The sequence below is a fragment of the Morone saxatilis genome, unplaced genomic scaffold (assembly GCF_004916995.1).
Source record: "Morone saxatilis isolate NCDOM2014 unplaced genomic scaffold, NCSU_SB_2.0 Contig11, whole genome shotgun sequence".
Taxonomy (NCBI): Eukaryota; Metazoa; Chordata; class Actinopteri; family Moronidae; genus Morone; species Morone saxatilis.
This window is the reverse complement of record NW_023339663.1, coordinates 24,908,882-24,929,015: the sequence shown is the minus strand read 5'-3', so window position 1 is coordinate 24,929,015 and position 20,134 is coordinate 24,908,882. Positions and strand designations below refer to the sequence as shown.

Sequence of the window (20,134 nt, the reverse complement as noted above, 5' to 3'; positions counted from 1 at the left end):
TTAGTTTTGCAGGTATTTGGTCTTTGATTGTAGAAATGATGACCTGCTGTTTCGAGGAGTCGGGGATCACCAAAATTATTAGGACTTACTGAGAATCTTGAATAGCTGTAACAAATTTCATAGTAATCCATCCAGCAGTTGTCGAGTCATTATATTAAAAAACTAAACTGCCAACCTCAGGGTGGTGCTAGAGGAAAAGTCAATACAGTAGGAGTCTAAGGACCATGAATGTCTCTATGGCAATACACCCAATAGTTGTCCAGATATTTCAGTCTGAACCAAAGTGATGGACTGACCGAATGACAATGTTATTCCTTCAGCTGCACCACCAGCATGGCTGCATATTGAAGGACAAATTGGCCGTACTGAGCGGATGATTCAAAGCAAAGAGCAGTTAACTAATTGGATTATAATGGAAGAGAGGAAGAAGAGCACAGGGTGTAACTTAGCATAAAAAGTGCTGGTAAAAGGAGCTGATGTGAAAGAATGCAGCACAATTTAGGGGCCAGGCACTCTGAAGGATGCAGCCCAACAATGTGTTTCTGGAAGGACCAGAGTTGAACCGGGTCTATTATGTGCCCCCTCTATAGGAGACTAAGCTTGGGTCTTTAACCTCACAGAGACCAGAAGTTATGATGCCTTCAAGTAGTCAACTTGTAAAGACAAAGATTTCCATGTCCAGGAAGTTTCCCTCATATTGTCGCCAACGTGGTAAACTTGTTTTTCTTTAACTAACTAAATGAATGTACCACTGTTATTAGAATAATACTACTTCCATGTATCTCTTTCCCTTTGCTAGTAAGAACAGACACTGGAATGGAATGTATGCCTGGCTCACACGAACAGCCACTGGAATTTACCATGAGACAAATGACAGGCACAGTGGACTGTAAGATACTAATGGCTGCAAAGGATACAGTGGTTGATTCAGAAGTCAGGACAAAAAGGGAGGCTGCATTTCCTGAGGCTTGGTACTGGGGCAGGCCTTGTCAGCTTATTATGACTGTCCCAACCATCCATTCTAATGTTCATCCTCTCTGAATGCGTAATATGACTTTTCATTTCCCCTTGCAGACACTGAAAGATCCCAACCTGTCGGCACGAAAGGACTTCCAGAGGGAGGCAGAGCTGCTGACCAATCTGCAGCACGACCACATTGTTAAATTCTATGGAGTGTGTGTAGACGGAGACCCTCTCATCATGGTGTTTGAATACATGAAGCATGGAGACCTCAACAAATTCCTCAGGTCAGTTCTTCAGTGACAGTTAAGTCGATTAAACCTTAATGTACCAGGCTAGTGCTGGCTGAGCAAATTCATTATATGGACATACAGTAGCAAACTAAAGTGTGTGAAAGCCTAATTATAGCGCAAATGTGTGTATGGGTGCCACCTATACCAGGAGCATTTTCATTTAAGGTAGTGGTGGGACTTCTCTGCAGTATGTCAACGTAACAATTTAAGTAAGTAAGTACAAGAACTCTAAAATTCTTTTGTCAAATTCCTGCTTTCGATACAATATTCAGCCAACTTCACAGCTTTCTGGGTTAGCAAACACGAGCGCTTTAGTGCTTTTGTTCCGTAATGTCAGACTGTACCGAGGGAAGTGACCTCTGATAAGCCTCAACAAAAGCGACATGATGCCGGTACAGCGAGCGCTTTGGTAATGGAAAGCTTCACTGGGGTTGATGTCAGTGTGCACAAGAGGAGTCTGGGATAGAAGTGTGTTGTTTCAAGTGCGTTGACAGCAGCAGTGTGTGTGTGTGGTCTATCTTGTTTTTGAAGTTTGAGCAATAGTTGAAAAGATGACATGTTACGATGGAGTGTGTGTGTGTGTGTGGATTCAAGAGTGCGTGAAGACTTTCTGTTGGGAAATCATTCCTGAAATGAAAGGCAATGTCGCGAATGATGAAATTCTTTCATGCAAGGTGCAAGACGTGGCTGATTTTTGGTCTATTGGTCCTGTTGGTCACATTTAACAAATGAGATGTGTAGAGAATCCTTATGAATGAATTGAGTATCTGATGTGCGGGTCCAGTTCAACCTTCAGATAGTCGGAGGGAGGCCTGCACTCATTCAGCCACTGCTAGATGTCTGTGAAGTAAAAAAGGGGTAAAGACAAAAAGACACACACTGAGGAAGAGTTCTACTAATCCCTCTACAGTGGAGCTGAATTACTACACACAAACTTATAAAGCAAAGAACACTGAATTGCACTAAAAGAGCGATGGCGAAAAAAAGACAGCCTGAGAGAACTTGTTAAATGTACAACTTCGATTCCAGACAGGCTGGAGTAGATGAAAATGTTGCAAAAAGCGTCACATAACAGTTACACAGTTAATAAAAACAGTGCAGACACTTAACTGTTTATCATTGTAATTAAAACAGTCTGCTGGTTATAATTCATTTTTTAATATTTCCTTTTTCATTTTGACAGTCTCTCTTTATTATGGTGATTTTTCGCAATAGGTAGAAAAAGGCACCAGTAGTGCCAGAATAAGGGTTTATTAGCACCATAAGGAGCTTTGGGTTACTTACTAAAGGGGCATTCAGGTTATTGTCTGCTATACTGAAAAGGCATTAAAGGTTTCTACATCCAGCAATTTAAATTATATTATGTAACTTTTAAAAGAAGAAATATCCTCTTACAAATGAAAAGTTTAAGTCATAAGCAATGAAACTCACCTTTTATTAATTCAGTACACTGTGTGATTTTTCTGCTACATCCTTACTTGTTCTGGTATGACCAAAGGCTTATAAAGTTTGATAGATGTTGCTTCATAACTGACATTACTCAATTAGTCAATTAACTGACTTCTTCTGAATGATTCCTCATTACTTGACTTGTGTCTGTTATTCTATGTTTTATCATGTCACAAATGAGCCTATTCTGTAATTACCACATCTGGCCACAGTGGCAACTGTTCAGCAAGAGTTACATAGTCTGACTTAAAAACAGAGACTAGAGAACTTCATCATCAACATTAGTTCATCAAATTAATCAACATTATTTTCTGTAACCCAGAGCCCACGGCCCAGACGCCATGATCCTGGTGGACGGCCAGCCGCTGCAGTCCAACGGAGAGCTAGGCCTTTCCCAGATGCTGCACATCGCCACCCAGATTGCCTCGGGCATGGTCTACCTGGCCTCCCAGCACTTTGTCCACAGAGATCTGGCAACCCGTAATTGCCTGGTGGGCAATGGCCTGCTGGTCAAGATTGGAGATTTCGGCATGTCCAGGGATATCTACAGCAGTGACTACTACAGGGTAAGACTTCACCAGGATTGGCCTTTGTCATCAAACCACTGTGAGCTAAAGAGATTTCAGAGTTCAGACTGCCAAAGTGATTAAGATGGAAAAAATGCTAACTTTAGGTAATGTATTGCCAAAAAAAAAGAGGTAAAGGAAAAAAACTTCAATAGCAAATCCGCTGCTTTAAAGTAGCTTTTGACACTATCATTATGCCTCTTCCTATACAGTTTAAGGTACGTATGGATAAGCATTAGTAGGTTCCATCTGACACAAAAAGAAAATTTTAGTTGTGGACATTCACAATACTTTTGACTTTGTTTGTAACTGGGTCCAGAGCAGCCTTAAATAAATCCTCCTGGGCTGCTGAAACAATATTTCAAAGGGGTAAATACTGCAGCTTTCTCTTGGGTCATTTTTTGTTTATATATTTTTGTTTACATCTTTTCTATCCGAAGGAGAGGTAATAGCTCTCCCTCCCCAGTGCAACCCCAGGCCACCACACCAGCCCTCAGGATGGAGAGGTTTAGCAGTGTGGTGGGAGATGAGCCTGCTGAGCCTCCAGTCTGATGCTTAGAGGCTTGTTTATGTAGCTTCCGATTCATGTCCTCTCCACTGTTTAACACAATTAGCAACTCTGAACGCCGCAAACCAAGAGGCAACTGCTGGGTTGAAGAATTTAGCATTTTGCTGAATAAATAAGTGGGTATTATGGAGTGATGGCTGCTACAGATCTGGATCCCTTAAAACAGCCAGGTCTTGTGAAATGACTTTAGGTGCGCCTGATTCTGTTTTCCCAGCGTGACAGCTGGGCCAGTTCGGACTTTGCTGGGGGCAACGCCAGCAGTTATGAAGTACTTGCCTGCTGGGTGAGCAGCTCTGCACTCATAAAATACTTTGTAAGGAAATTTGAGTGAGATGTCTTTTGTGTTCAGTACATGGTTCCTCTATGCACACCATCTGTGTGGTGTGTATATTATTAAAATCTGAATATTTTGTTTGTGCTATTAAAGAATCATGGCAGGATTCTGTGTGTATGTTTGTGTGTGTGTGTATTGTCAGTGCAGACTGGGGATTTGGTTGAGTGTGTGTCAGTATAACCAGTCTTACTAACTGTTTTGGCCCTCATTGGATAGAAAAGTGTCAGGTTGGCAATAAGGACGTTTCAGTGGAAACAGAAAATCAGTACTATGACTTTATTAAAAATGGATCATGCATAATTCTGTTTAAAGATCTGTAATCACATCAGGGCCGCAGTGTTGAGGGTGGGGGCTGTTAAGACCAAACAAAATAAAACATAACAACATAAACACATGTACAAATTCCAATGTTATGTTAGTATAAAGCCAGTTTCAGCTGAACTGCATTTTGAGTTGCGTGTGATACTATTTGAATTACAGAATATAAAAGACCTTTTTCTTGCTCTGTGACATAATGGCATGTTTATTTCCAGCCACATTTGAATGACGGAATAATATTCAAAGCTTATTGTGCGTTTAGCATCAGGGGTGTATAAATACATAGTCTTGAATAACCATTATAAGAATAACTGGGTGTTTAGACACTGGCAGCTTCATGTAGGTCAGTTTTATGGTAACCATGCCAGACCTAATGCTATTTGTCTTACATGTAGGTTGTGCAAATTTTGAGTATGCATGCATGGTTTATGTGTATCATTCCTATTTGTGTGTCATATTGTTATCATACCATGGCTGCCCCTTGATTCATGTTTGTGCTTACATTGTAGTAGCTTGAATTGGACTAATAGTAGATTTTGGTCTTGATTTCTGAATTGAATTGATTTGAGATCAATCATAGAAGGCCAATGAGGCTTTATGTTGAAGTAAATATCATAGTTTAACTAATTGTCAAGACATATTTAGGTTCTAGACAGCAGTTTCTTGGAATATTTTGGCATTGCTCTCTCTACTTACATATGTGCCTTATTAAAGGATGTATTTTCCATTACATAACAGTATAAGTAGTTAAAACTAGGATGAGAGAGAGCACAGTCGGAATACACACTGGCATTACTAAATTGTAACAGGTCGGTTCCAAGTCCCTTTCCTATACCACCAAATTACTCCATTGACAACCAGTATGACTGTGGCTATACTGGGCAGCTCCCACTCTGTATATAACAGTGAGAGTTCAGGTGGGGCCTCTCTGGACAAATAAGATGACAAAATTGTCTGTGTTTCCTTGTTGTGGCCCACGTAATAGTTCAACTAATTGTCTCTGAAGACAAGTCACAGTTGATTTAGCAGGCAGATACTGCTCAGCTGAAAGATTAAATGGTTCAGCTGACTGTTCTTGCCTGAACAATTATAAGCGTATTATATAGGTGCTGTGCTCAGTCAAAAGACAGACAGAGAGTAGCTGCAAGAGGGTTCAGTAGCTATAAGACCTAACAGGGCTGTGTGAGCTGTATGTCTGTACTCTAAAAAAAAAAAAGACAGTATAGTCATAATGAGTGTTTTCACCCAACACCACACTGATACCCCCTATCAGTGTGGTGTTGGGTAAAAACACTCACCTATTGCTAAAGGGACCCAGCTTCAATCCCAGACTGCAGTGCCCAATATAGACAATATTCATAAGCGGGAAGCCAGTGAGGGATCTTGTCCTTGACACTACACTAGAGACTCACCTGCGAGCGAGAAGATGGACTTCCAAGCACAGTATTGTCCTCACTGACAGGTGAAAAGAAACAGGCGCTGACTCCATGTGTGTCTACAGTCCACATTGGCTAACAATGGACTTAGCAGTGAAAAGGACTGCAGTGTCAGGGGAACTGGCCTAGAACAAATTGGGATAAAAGGGGAAAATGCTGAAAGATATGTAAAAAAATGTTTCCAAAAATCACTTAAAATTGCTTTATTTCCATTTATCCAGAACAGGTGCTTGTGTGTGTGCACATGTCTAACAATCAAAAACAAGTTTGGGGATTACAACTGCATGTGAAGAAAAATAATGAGTAGCCCTTGCAGCAACTGTGTACTACAGAGAAGAAAGAGTCTGATGGAATTTTTTAGTCAAATGTTGATTCCTTCTATCAAACTCAGTGGTGAATTTATTGAGGAAATTTTAAACAGCTGAATAATTTATTGAATAATTCACTGGTTCAGCACACACAGACACACACATGCAAATCTGTATGTTGGATTTAGCAGAAACCAGAGAAATGGTTTGTATGGGAAAAAAAAAAACAGTGTCAGTTTGAATTCAGGTTGGTGTATGCATGTATGTGTGGCATGCCTTGTGTGAAGCTGCTGTTGGGTGCGCTGTGATAGCATCACTGCCCACCTACACAGAGGAATATTGACAGAGCCCAGAGATAAGGAGCTCCTAACAGTATTGGACACTTTCCCTGTGTTGAGTGATTATAAATAGCAGCACCCTGCCAAGAACACAATCCTCCCATCGCTGACTAGTCGTATTGACGCTTGTTGCCCTCTGGGACTCCCGAGACACTTTGCAGCAGGAGGGAACAACTTCAAGAAAGAGATGAATATTGTCCTAAATCACATCCATCTGTCATATCCTCCTGCTCTGCCTCAACTGAATACACTTTTGTGTTGTTTCAAAAGAGACAACTGCAGAACCTGCACAGGCCGACGGCAGCACCGATGCCTGCTATGTAGGTGTTTTATACCGCTGCCTCGCGGTATATCAGGTAATGTTTTCTTGAGTTCAGAGAGTGAAGCACTGAATTATGCATGTTTAGGTAGGTATAAATGACAGTGATTGCTCTAAAGGTGCCTCTGCATTAAAGGTGCAGGTAAGAAGACTGGGTGAAATACATCCTGAAACATTACATTTCTAGTAATGTTTCAGGAACGGGATCTAGAGGACAGATGGATGAGCTCATGCAGGGTCTCTGTCAGTCTGCATGTCTCAAATATCATTATTAAATGTATCTCCCAGTGTAATGACAGGTTTCTTTGTATTGCATGTCTTCTTACAGAATACAAAACGGTTACTAGTACAATATGCATTGCAGTACATTTGATGGTCCTTGACAGCTTTTTTTTGTTAGCTTTTTTCTATAATCCCCAGTTACATTTGTACAATATTCAGTGAATCAGGAGTTGAAGAAAGCTTCTCCCCAGTTTGTGACAGTAATTAATTATATTTTTATAATTTGTGTTAAATTAAATTCTGGTGGCTTATGGAAATAAAGTTCTAAAGTTCAAAAGTTGGCTTTCTGAAAGCTGCAGGTGTACACTGCAATGTAAGATGCCGGTTCTTCTAGACAAGGAGAGAAATGGCTTCAAAACAGCTAATTACAGCCAAATTATGAACAGTGACATATAGGTTCCTGTCAGGGGATAAGATGTAGAGGCTTCCAGTTTCTCCTTTTTTTGGTGGAAAATATTAAAAATTCTTCAGACTTTTCTCCAGAGGCTTGCTTGCAGTGTGAGTGTTTTCATTTAGCAGTGGCAGGGTTTTGTTCTTCATTTCAATGAGCGGAACATTGTCTGAATGTTAAAAAGGATGGTGTTGGGAAAAGGAAAGCCTGCGTCCAGCTGTTAAAAGTTTGGTAAAAGAAGGCAACAATTACAATCTTACCCTTAAAGTTTGAGTAGTAAATGAACATTGTTTTAAAGCCAGAATCTGTATTTTTGAATCGCAGTCTAATGATTATCAAACACTGTAACATTGTTATAATGTAATGACTCGGTTTCAAGGACTTGATGTTCTTTGTGACTCTGCCAGGAAGCCTCTGCTTACCTGCACTGCTTTGCTTTGAAGAAAAATGGTCCCCAGGTTTCTACTGTTTCAAGGATCAAACAGGCACTCCTCTGTTGCATTATTTATCAAGCACAAGCTCCTCAAAACTGTATGCAGCTTGGTGCTAATGAGTACACAGGCCATATTTATTACTGCTGCATGAAGGGATGAAAAAATTCTGTTCTGCCTCTTCCCTTGGGTCTTGTGTTTTTCTGTCTTAGCCTAGTACTCTTGTGTTACATGATCTAAGAAAGGAAGCCTGGCTTTAGAGAGCCCAAGAAAAACAGTTTTCTGCAGTTTATGGAGCTAGTTCAATATTCTGGCAACTTGACTGGTACAAAATTTGGTATAGATAGCCATGGTAATTGTAAATGTAATTTGGTGATCCCTTGACTTTTACTTTAGCGACTTTTAGGTCAAAATGTTAATATAGTCAGTAGTTTGGTTTATGACATAATACTTAAGCCTAATAACATTCCCATTGGCTTCATCGTACTGTGTATTTTGTGCTAATTAGCTAATGTTAGCGTACTAACACACAAAACTGAGATGGTTAAACATTAAACCTGCTAAATATTGACATCTTAGCATTGTTGTTTTGATCATACTGATGTTAGCGTTTAGCTCAAAGCATTGCTGTGCAGCCTCAGAGCCTTGCATGGCTGTAGACTCTTATTTATTTATCACCACATATAACACATGTTGAAGGCTCACCTACACACACTGCAGCACAGCGCTGTACTGCTAATCATTTCACACTCAGAGTGCAGTTACAAAGTCAGAAGCAACACTGAGGAGCTACATATCAACATATTGTATTGTACAAGTTGGTCCACAGAGCTAAATACCGAAAATCCGAATGTAAAATTGCATGATAGCAATAGTGCACTGTTTGTGTGTGTGTGTGTAAGATTGTGGGTTTTGAAAACCTTCAGAAACTTTCACCACCCATCGGCATGCAGCAGCCAGAGTAGATACCACTTTATCTTCACTTGGCAGCAGCACAGCAGGTAGAAACCTAATGGACATCATAGCCTCTAAAAGTGAACTTGTGTTCACTGCTGTTTGAGCTAGGAGAGTAGAGATAGCAGCGTGGTTAGAGCAGGGAGAGAGAGTGTATAGATGGTTATCGGGGCCCTTTAAGATGTCTGGGGCCTCCCAGGGCTCCCTGCAGGCTGTGGAGCGCCCATCGAAGAGCCCAACTGGGCCAGTAATCTATCCCCCTGCCATGCTGCTGTGCTCTCCACGCCGTTAATCCAATCACTCCCCTGCCACGGTGGGACAGGCAGAGCACTAATCCAGTTTACACAGCAACAAAAAAAAGCCCCAGACTCATTCCTCACTCCCCGCAGAGCATTGCCAGCCTCTCGATGTGACATTGAGTGAGAAAGATGAGGATAATTACAGGGGCAATTATTTTATTTTTATTATGTGTTCAGCCTTTTTTTTTTCTTTTTCCCTCATGTTCAAGCTAATTGCCATGGCCTTGTCACAAAAACCCAAGGTGATAGCATGCAATCATTTGGGAAGCAGAGAGTCAGCCAGTTTTTAATGCCCCTCGCCACAGCAGCAGCGGTTGAATCATTAGTATGCATCTGATGAGGTTTAGCCTTGCGTGCAATGGGCTGGGTGGACCTCAGATAAGTCATTTAGACTAACAGGAACTTAATTAATTTTGTTTAATCTTTATAAAGCTCCACAGGGGGACAGATTGGTATACAGCCCCTCGCCGACTCCTTCACCTCACTTTAAGCCCACCTAGCTTGGCTCAGCCCAGAGATTTTACACAATGGGGGCGACTGGTCTCGGCATCAATATTGGCTTAATGTTGTGTACAATACTAAAATGTGGCATGTCTAATGAGACCAGGTGGGGTATAAGTCAGTGTTCATTTGGTCATTAGCTTGCAGTGGAACATTGGCAAATGAGGTTGAGGGTGAGTGCAAGGGAAAACTACTGCCAACCCTCCTCGCTGCCACAAAATTCAATCTGGGTCTGTCAATAAATACTGTGTGTTTAAGATGTAGAAAGGGCACCTTACTTAAAGCACCTCTCACATTTATGTTTACCTTAATTAATATTCTGAAGTAAAACACCAACAGCTTCGATTGTCTTCCAGGGTGGTGGGTCATACTTGTTTAGTCTGGGACTCAGCTAGGCAGGGAGGACTTTGAAAAATTCAGAGGTAAAAGATGTTTTTGTCTTTGAGATTCTGCTAATATCTCAGATGCCCCTTGGCAAGTTATAGGGAAGCTGAATTGTGACTGGAGGATCCGTGAAAAACTACACAAAAGTGTTCTCTCTTCACTTTACAACTGAGATGCAGTTGAGCAGAGCACTTAACCCCTGGTGGGATTAGTAGAAGAATGTGGTTGTACTGGGCAGCTCTGAGGTGTAAATGTGTGTGAATGTATTAATGTGAAACAGGATGGAGCTGAAAAATAAGTAAGTTCAGCTAACCCTCTCTGGACTTTTAGACAAATCTAAGAAAGTTTTTCAAACACAGTGAGCACAGGAGTAAAAAGATTCAGCATAACTACATTTTGCAAAAGTGCGTCACTAGTGCACTTATTTTGATGTATGTTTTCTGACGTTTTCTGCTGTCTCATTTTTAGTTCAACTTACGTCTAATAATTTGTTCAAAGTGAAGAACGAGTTAGACTGACTGCAGCTTTAAATGATTTGTTTAGGTAAGCATTTTTCAGTAAGGGATGAATGGAAGTGAAATGATGCCCTTCATTTGTTTTGCTGAAACACTACTAAGAAAAAAAGTTGGACATTCTCGAGCTTAATGGAGTGTGATTTTGGTTCAGAGTCAGCATATAGGTGTAGAAAACTGTCTCTAATGGTCTTGTTGATCTCCAGGCCATGTGTACAAATATCGACTTGTGTTCAATGTAAGAAATGCATAAAGCCTTGTGATACCACTGTGCAGTAAATGCTCTACACTACAGTTATTGACTGAAAGTGTTACACTGAGGAGCTCCAATGTCCAAAATGGCACAAAATACATGTAACCATACTGTAGATCCAACATCCAGAGGATACAACATTCCTTGAGGTTCTTCTTCTTGTGAGACAATGGAAAATGTTTAACTTTTTTGAAGTCTTAACAAGCTTGATGAACGATTAATTGCTTTCTTTGTCTCATACAATAACACCTACTGCAACAGTCATTTAAAGCGGTCTTTAAAGAGTATACTTTAGGTGACCATTAGCACATAATGGTTATATAACTTTTGCTGAACAGCAGCCACTGTGGCCACAAGTGGTCCTTACAGGATATTACTTACTTTCATTTCCCATCATTACAGGACCTGACCTAATTAAAATCTTGTGTGACTTGAGACCAAATAGACAAGAGCTATAATGTCAGCAAAAGAAATTAACACAAAAAATATGAATAATATAATAATATGGAATATGATTCTGACCTGACACATTATGAAATTGCTGATTAATATTAATGTAAAAGTGGGAAGATTTTAAATTACATTTCCCCAAAAGTTTGTAATAATGTTTTGGATGTTATAGCTCGTCATGCCACAGTGGCTTTCTGTTTACACTGTGTGCTTTTAGAGAAATGAAAGTCTTCACAAGTTGAATCATTTTTTAGGTTTTAATTGTGCAACCTGATTTCATAAATCACCTGTTTTAAAGTAGCTAATAGTTATATTAAATAATTAATACATACACATAGTAATGGATGTCGGTGTAGCTGTTACAATACACTCCAGGATTTCAATGTACAATATGTAATTTCTACCACTAGGGCATCTCTCCCACATCAAAACAATAACTAAAATAAGAAGTTTTATGACACTGTGAAGTAGCGTGGGATCATGGGAGTTGTTTAGCAGCAACTATATTATCCGCAGAGGTCTGCTCTTTAAAACAAATGGACCCAGTGATTAACATATATAATATATAAATAATAAAGCAGTTTCACCTTAAAAATCAGTGTTTCTTCAATGTTGTTTGGCTGACAAACAACGTCCCAGAAGGCCTGCTAGCTGAGCCACTGCTAACGTTTATCTGATCATTTAAGATCCGGACATCCGATGACTAAAATCCTTCATCCGGTTGAAATACATAGTTAAAAAATTAACAAGATCTAAAAAGTGTATCATAAATACGTGTCTTAAAATTGGATTAAAAATCAGTTTATGACAGCTTCTGGCAACAACCACATACGCAACCAGTGAAACACACTATTACTGGAATAAAATCACAGATTTGTCTGGGTTTGAACATTGTTGGAAAGATTTGGGTCTAGTGTTTATAGACACTTTAATGTGGAAATGTTAGATATTATATCCTTCAGAGAAGGTTATAGATGAAGGACAAGTAAAGGCAAACAAACAGAGGCCTCGTACTCAGCAAATAAATTTGATGAAGTGTACAAACTAGAGGACGTTTTGAATAAATGCCCAGGAAGGAGCAGCCTTTTGGCAGATTGACAAATCTCATGTTTCTTTAAAACATCCAGAAGATTCATCTGCTGCGTCAAGCTGACACGCAGAGATTGTGTTTGACTTTCAAAGGAAATTTGCAATGAGCGCGCTACGGAACTAGGAGGTAATTAGTAAGACGTGAGTTGATTTTTTTTATTCCCCCCCCCCCAATACTTAAAATGCCACACAATGCTCACAGCTGAAGGCACACAGATGTTGGGGCTGGTAAATGGAGTTTGGAGAAGAGCTTATTATGATTAAAGGAATCTAATTCTTTTGTAACCCAGAGGTACAGAACGGAGGAACCTTGCGAGGGTGAATGCAGCTACAGCAAGAGGTTGTCCTAATAATGATTTCAGAGCTTATGCTATATGTGTGACTGTTTATTTGATTTTGTTTTGTCCTTTCACACAGAAAATTAGCTCAGAGGGATAGATGGATGTATGGTGTAAGGTCGGCTAGATGGATCACTGAACGCATGGATGAATGGGTGGTTGTGATGATGGATGGATGATAGATCTGTCTCTGATATGCTGCAGGAGTACTTCTACTGACTTGGAGATTAAAACCTCAAAGGGGCTTAAAAGTCCATCTCACTGTTATCTTGACATTTTTGTCAAGATAACAGTGAGATAGAAAAAAAAGCAAAAAACGGAACCAGATAACAAAAACTAAATGACAGCAAAAATCACCAAGGAAGGAAGTGATACAACAAATGCCATACAATACGTATTGCAATGTGTTTAAAAATATATGTTTTTTCCGTTTGTTTTCATCATCAGGCAGAATTCGTACATACACTATAACAAAATTAGTGTATTGAACGATATCTATACCTTACTGTGTATTAGGTTCTACTGTGGCAAAACATATCAGAATCAGAAATACTTTATGGATCCTCGCATGGAAGTTTGTTTCATTAGCTGTATATTAAGTGTTTATTCAAACCTATCAGTTCTCTATAATTACAGTTTTAACTTTTTGGTACAGGTTGACACCACAAATCTGTAGTAAATACCACATAGATTTCAGTATATCCATTTATTTTACGTAACGTTTTTTAGTAACCCACCGTCAAAGTTCTTGTGTATGGAAAGTGAAAGCAACTTGATTTTGAGTTAACCTTTCCTTTGACCAAAAAAACCCTTTCAACCACATTTCATGGTCTTAGCAATGGTCTGATCTAAGCTGTTTTTTTTTTTTGTCAACTGATTTTATTTTGAGTTCCTTTCCAGACAATCTGTTATACTTTCAAACACTTGAAATGGATGGAAACCAATCCCAGCAGCAGTTCAGTGTGCAGTAGCAACTACAAAGGCTCCAGCAGGCTTCACATCAAATCACAGCAGCATGTTAATAACATTATCTGTCAATAGTGTACGTTGACTCCTGAGCGCCACAATAAATACTGTAATTAATACTGCCCCAGGATTCTGAGCTAAAACTTGCAATACTTTGCCGCTCATTCCCACATCAGTCTTGTCCAGCTCATCACCGCCATGATTAAAGCACAGCCACTGACATGAATGGGAAATAGATTTTAAAACAATGCCAGCTAATAGAAGCTGAGAGCAAGGATGATTAATGGATGATTGTTAAATCGATTAATATCCAGCCTCTGAGGATTTATAGCAAGGGAGACTTCATTTCATGTTCTGCTGGTTTGAAGACATTAAAGAGCTTACAGCTGATATCTCCCCTGCCTCAGCTGGTACCCTGCACCATGCAAACCTCCTTATGAATACAGGAGGTTTACATGTTGATGTGTAGTTTCCTCTGGGGAGAGCAAAATATAGTAGAACCTAAATACTCGCATTTACACTAGAAGCCATATGAACCTCTTTACTATGAGGATCCATTCAGCAGGTTTCTTTTCCCCCCGGTTGAAACCGATTTATTTAAAAAACTGATTAAAACATATTCAATTCCATGCTTTGAGACTCTGATCCTCTGCTTAATGCCAGTACTTCTGCAGAGAATGGATTGCAGATTGCTATTTTTCATCAAGAACAAAGGGGCGGTTTAATACCATAACCTAAAGAATTTCACATCCTGAGATTCAATACATGCTGAGAAGGTGGCAGATAAGTCAGCATTTTCCCGTATTGCATCAGTGTCAACATCCAGCAGCCCTGCAGACATTCATGAGATGTTAAGCCCGTCGTATCAGTTACATGCAAGGACAGTTAATCCCCAGGCGCCTGGGAGTTGTGTTGATGACTGAATGTTCTAATCTGTGTTTTAGCTACAACATTTCATTTGTAATAAAGATCTCTTCTCTTTTTCTTCTCCTCAGGTTGGAGGACATACCATGCTACCTATCCGCTGGATGCCCCCAGAGAGCATCATGTACAGGAAATTCTCCACGGAAAGCGACGTCTGGAGCTTCGGAGTCATCTTGTGGGAGATCTTTACCTATGGGAAGCAGCCCTGGTTTCAGCTGGGTAACAACGAGGTACTGAGAGCCTGACGCATTTAGATAAGATACATTACATCCTGTATATATTATAGAAAGCTAGACTGCAGGCCTCTGCGCACACATTGAAAATTATAGCTCCAGGTTATCCAGTGGTAAATGTGGAAGTCTGGTTTTACATTTCTTAAGTGCAAGTAAGGGTATTTATCTAAAATCACATATAAAAAACAAACAGTAGCACTTGGCAGTTAATATTTAAGAGAAAAGAAGTAGGAATTGAATAGATTTGCCTTTCCTTACAGAGCATCAACAACTAGTTGAAAGCATGAGCTTACTAATAGCAAATTTAAATGAACACTGCCATTTTGGATCTTAATTTAGTGCCTCATGTTGTTTTTTTCTCTTTCCGAGACTTGCACTGGTCCAACGAGGTGATAAATTGATGCTGCTTTGCCACCAGACAAGATGCCGCATTACATAACACCCATGATTGGTTTGTTTTTTCATTGGAGGCTCTGCTTTGAATCAATAAAATTCAATTAGGATTACTCTTGTAAAGTGAGCATATTGAGAAAATTAAATTGACCTAAAAGAATAACCTGGCATTTCAAGGATTTCAATTGAAACATCAATATGCTCTCGGACTTGACACAAATTGGGATTTCCACATTTCACTGTATCTTGCGCAGAAAGATTTTTGAGACACTCTAAATGAAACACTCAGCTGATTAAACTACACTGCCGAAACCTTATGACAGTGTAATGAGATGAGCTCCATATTATGTCATAGCCAAAAAAGTGAAAATCCATGATCCATTTCTCTAATGTAATTTTGTCCTCAGGTAGTGTTAGATTGGAATATTGTACTTATTATTCAGTTATTCAGATTTGTGTAACACATTACACAATGATACATTACAGCAACACTTAATGGATATTAGTGACTTTGATAAATTATTGTGTGGATACTGTAGGAACTAGTTTCAAACAGGCCTCATTCTCCACTGGGATCTACAGGCTGCACCGCTTCCCTCTACTTTTAGTCAGAAATTGGCTAAACAAAATATCACAGAGAAAAACAAGCAGCGGCACACCAACAGGCCAGTTTACATTATAAACTGCCAAACATTGTTCCATCCCACAAAACCTTTGCAAAGATACCAAATATGTGTATATGAATTTGAAGGAAATGTGTAAAAAGTGATTTACAAGACATTTGATGGAATGGTGCAGCCATAAAAAAACATGGGGTCTTGGGTTTGTATATTTCAGGGAAGCTACTTTATATTGAATAAAAGGGGAAACTATATATTAACATTTTGCAGAGATACTACTGCTACCAGAGGGATGAACTAGTATCCAACTGTTTCTATTCATCAGTGCCCCTCCTGCTTGGGTCTCTTTATAGCAGCTACATCCAGCCTGCTACACCTCCCTGCAGCTGAGACTCCCGCTGCTTTTCTGTCCGTCCAATTTGCTTGTTAGGTTGGGGGACTGGTGCTACAGAGTGACAAAATACTCTTTGTTTTCACTCCCCCTTTTCTATTACAAAAAGTCATGTTTTTTGCACTTTATTAAGTACAAGTAAGCGCCTCTGCTTTTAAAACAATTATCCTGGCCGAATCCAAAATTTGCTGCTATTTTAAGCGGTCATATATTTTGTACTAAACTCTTAAAGCCCCTGCACATCCATTGTCCCCCCCCTCACAGGAGTTCTTCACTTGATGCCTATTAGACCTATTCTAAGGATAATGTAGACAAACGTCTCCCTCACCCAAGGGACTGGTTACGCAGCAGATATGTTGACATTTGTCATAGCAGGAAACTCACAGATGTATTAATGATAGCTGCATTCCACTTAGGGGAGGTCATGCCACCACTTAATGGAACCTAGCCATTGTTACTGTTATGAAGCCCACCTGTGTTTTTCTGGCTTTACCAAGTCAAAATGTATGCTGTGAAACTAGTCCATTGAGCCTGTTAAAATTCTTATTAGTACCATACAGTTTGGTGACATCAGTCTCAACTTGGCTAGAGGTCTAATGAGAGAAAACTAAAGGCAATTGTGTTTGTGCAGGACCTTTCTCGAAGTAACCAGTAATTAAAGTTATCAAATAAAAGAAGTGGAATACAATACGAAACTCATTAAGTTGCCTCAAGTGATGTCACTTGAGTCAGTATGGAACTACAAGTTAGAAACAGGGGCACCACAGAGGCTCCCACTTGCGTATTGTATGTATATAGTATGCGTCTGAGAATATGTCAATAATATGCTGCTATCAGATTTTTTACATTAGCTACTATTTATTTAAACCTGAAATATATATTTTTTAATAAAAAAATAAATAGCAAAGTCACGTCAGTCACGTTTGACCGCCCATCTCTGCGTCACACCTCAATCCCAGTTATGTGTGTCTGTGTGTTAACCTTAGCCCTAAGCCATGTTTTAATTTGATGACTGACTGGAAATAGTAGATAATGTCAGATTATGTCATTATAATATTGTCAGTTGGTAAGTCTGTAATAGGAAGTGCAGGAAATTAAATTGCCACCATAATATATAACCACAACCATGTGACTTGGCAGGTTGTGAATATATCAAAAGTTCCCATAGGTTACGACTGTAAATTAGCTGGATTCTCTGACATTCAGGATTACTCCTGGGATCACTTGGATATTGTCTCACAGCTGTTTGGCCGGGTGCTGTTGCCATGACCACTGCAGCCTTTACTATTGGTTGTTTGTGATGTTTGCAGGAGCTGATGCTCTATCCCCTCAGTCTCAAGGTAGTATGTCTGCAAGGCCTCTCATCCTTTGGTGACAAGAAAGGGTATAACAACAGAGAGAAAGCAGTGCCTTTATCTTGCGAAACACATGCAACAGGTGGAAGCTGGTTTCTTCTAATATTCTGTTTTGTTTCAGCTTTTTACTGTTGTTGACACCTCAGTGAAATCATATTTATTTAAACACAGATTAGGTTTGTCGTACATTCTTTCCAGAAAATTGGGCTTCAGATAGCAGTAGATTATCAAATGCTTTGTTCTGACACCGTGTTGTTGTGCTGCTAGCTTGCAAGAGCATGAAATTGCATGACACCATAATATGTCTTACGGGAAGAGTTTCCATTTTTCCTGTTCAGCAGTGTTGGTAATTATTCTACGCCTTAATAACTTAACCACGTAAAAAAAGAACAATCATTGAGCTGGCATCAGTACCTAAGTTTGAAGTGTAAAGAAAGAGTATGTGGCGGCAGTGCTAAAAGTAAAAGAAGCAGAAAACCACACTGTTTTTTTGCAGTTTTTCCGTGCAACCGCAGTCATTACCTACAAACCCTATCCATTATCTTGAGCAACACTGGCCTGGAATTGACACAAATAACGAAGTCAAATTGTCACAACAGCAATGAGTCATCTGGCTAATTAGAGCACGTCCAACAAAGAAACCCTTTTAGCAACATCTCAAACCTCAACCCCCACAAATAATCAGGATTATTGTTATTTTGTGCTGTGGGACAGAAAACATTAAATCTTGTTTCCCCTTCAATATTGGACAAATTTAAGACAGAATGCATACTGTTTACTTCTTTCATCTCAGTTTCATTAGTTCAAACCTCAAAGGACAGCCTGCTCAGTGTCACCGGTTTCTCATTATGAACAAACCAAAGCAATCAGTCAGTGAAAATCATCTGTCTCACTCCACTGCCCTCTCTCCTCCACAGGTTATTGAGTGCATAACCCAGGGTCGGGTTCTGGAGAGACCACGGATTTGTCCTAAGGAGGTGTATGACATCATGCTGGGCTGCTGGCAGAGGGAACCACAGCAGCGACTAAACATTAAGGACATTCAGAAGGTCCTGTTCGCCATGGGAAAAGCCACGCCGGTCTACCTGGACATCCTGGGCTAGCAGCGTCCCGGTGGTGGCCCGTTCCTCGCCAGACAGATAGATCGACAGAGACATACAGACATACAGACAGACCGACCCACACGAATCCAGGAATAACCAAACCAACCTGCTCCACTGTCGAAAAACACCTACAATGTTTGGGAAGGACTTAAGTGCCTGCAACACTTTTGGATATAGTGGATAAAACGTATTCAAAAAAACACGCACTTTTACATTTTGTTTACTTGCGTATAAGATGTACAGGTTTGAAGAAGACTTTTTATTTCCTTGAAAAACTGCAAAAATACACAAAAATGGAGACGAAAAAGGGAAGTAAAGTGGACTGGCAATAGGAAAATGGCCACAGTTTGATTATATTATAGAGAGAACACATCAGAGTTAAAATCTATCCTGGGTTTGGTTTTATGAATATATATAGAAATATTACATATATTTTATATTTATTTCTTTTTGTCAGGGTGTTGAAGGGTCTGCCATGTGTGTTGCTAAGGGCTCGGCCCTGTCCGAAGACGTCACCCACAAACTATTGGCAGGGACTTGACGATGGTAGCCTTACTTGCACTCTGATTGGCTGGCTTTGAGCTTTTAATGGGAACTCTGCTTCTGTGGAATAACACTGGATGGTTGATAAAAAGGGAGCGCTCTGTAGAGGACCTACCCAATCAGACAACCGACAAATCTATTTTAATTTAAAAATAATGTACATATTGTAAAATTCTATGTGTCAAAATTATGTTAACTTATTTTTTTGGGTGTTATTTTGGTTCCTTTTCTGACTGTGATCTGGGTGGCTAAAGTATAGAGCTATGATATTTGTTTTCATCCTAATCTAGAGGAGATTTCTCTTGGGAATTACCTGTGTCAGTGCTGGTAAGTTGTCTTATAAGGTGAAGGTGAATGACAGTTCGGAAAGTCCTCCAACACTGAATCACAGAGACTCTGGAGAATGGGAGACGACTCAGAGCCATCAACACGACACTTTTCCAAAGAGGTGATGAGACCTCAAATTCACTTTCCAGTTCATTTGCTTTTTATGGCAAGAATAATGCGTTGATAAATAGTATCTTACAAGACACCTCCAAACACATACACACACTTTGAGAAATTGTAATTTTCAGTCTTTTTGGTGTGAAACTGCTTTTCCAATCTGAAGAAAACTTTTTTTGTAACTGGAAGCATAACGTTGTTACACACAGTTAAAAAAATCTGTAACTTAAAGGAATAGTTAGTCAAAAAACGTGTTTTTTGCTGAGAGTTCGATAGATGTCAGCTAAATATGAAGCTTAGCTTAGCTTAGCATGAAGACTGGAGGGGGGATGGGGTTAAAAGGCACCAGCCTTTGAACTAAGCCTTTCTCAACAGTATGTAATGTGTTC

General features: G+C 39.7%; 1 protein-coding gene across 1 annotated transcript in view; it reads left to right on the top strand.

The window, feature by feature from the left end:
• The window catches only part of ntrk3b (neurotrophic tyrosine kinase, receptor, type 3b), a 136,238-nt gene extending 116,170 nt beyond the window's left edge, over positions 1 to 20,068 (top strand). Inside the window, exons 15-18 of the mRNA XM_035682205.1 lie at positions 1,075 to 1,247; positions 3,025 to 3,268; positions 14,735 to 14,893; positions 18,573 to 20,068. Of these exons, the coding sequence (XP_035538098.1) occupies positions 1,075 to 1,247; positions 3,025 to 3,268; positions 14,735 to 14,893; positions 18,573 to 18,758 (762 nt within the window). The 3' untranslated portion in view covers positions 18,759 to 20,068. The remainder of the gene's footprint in view (positions 1 to 1,074; positions 1,248 to 3,024; positions 3,269 to 14,734; positions 14,894 to 18,572) is intronic.
• Positions 20,069 to 20,134: the final 66 nt, after the last annotated feature.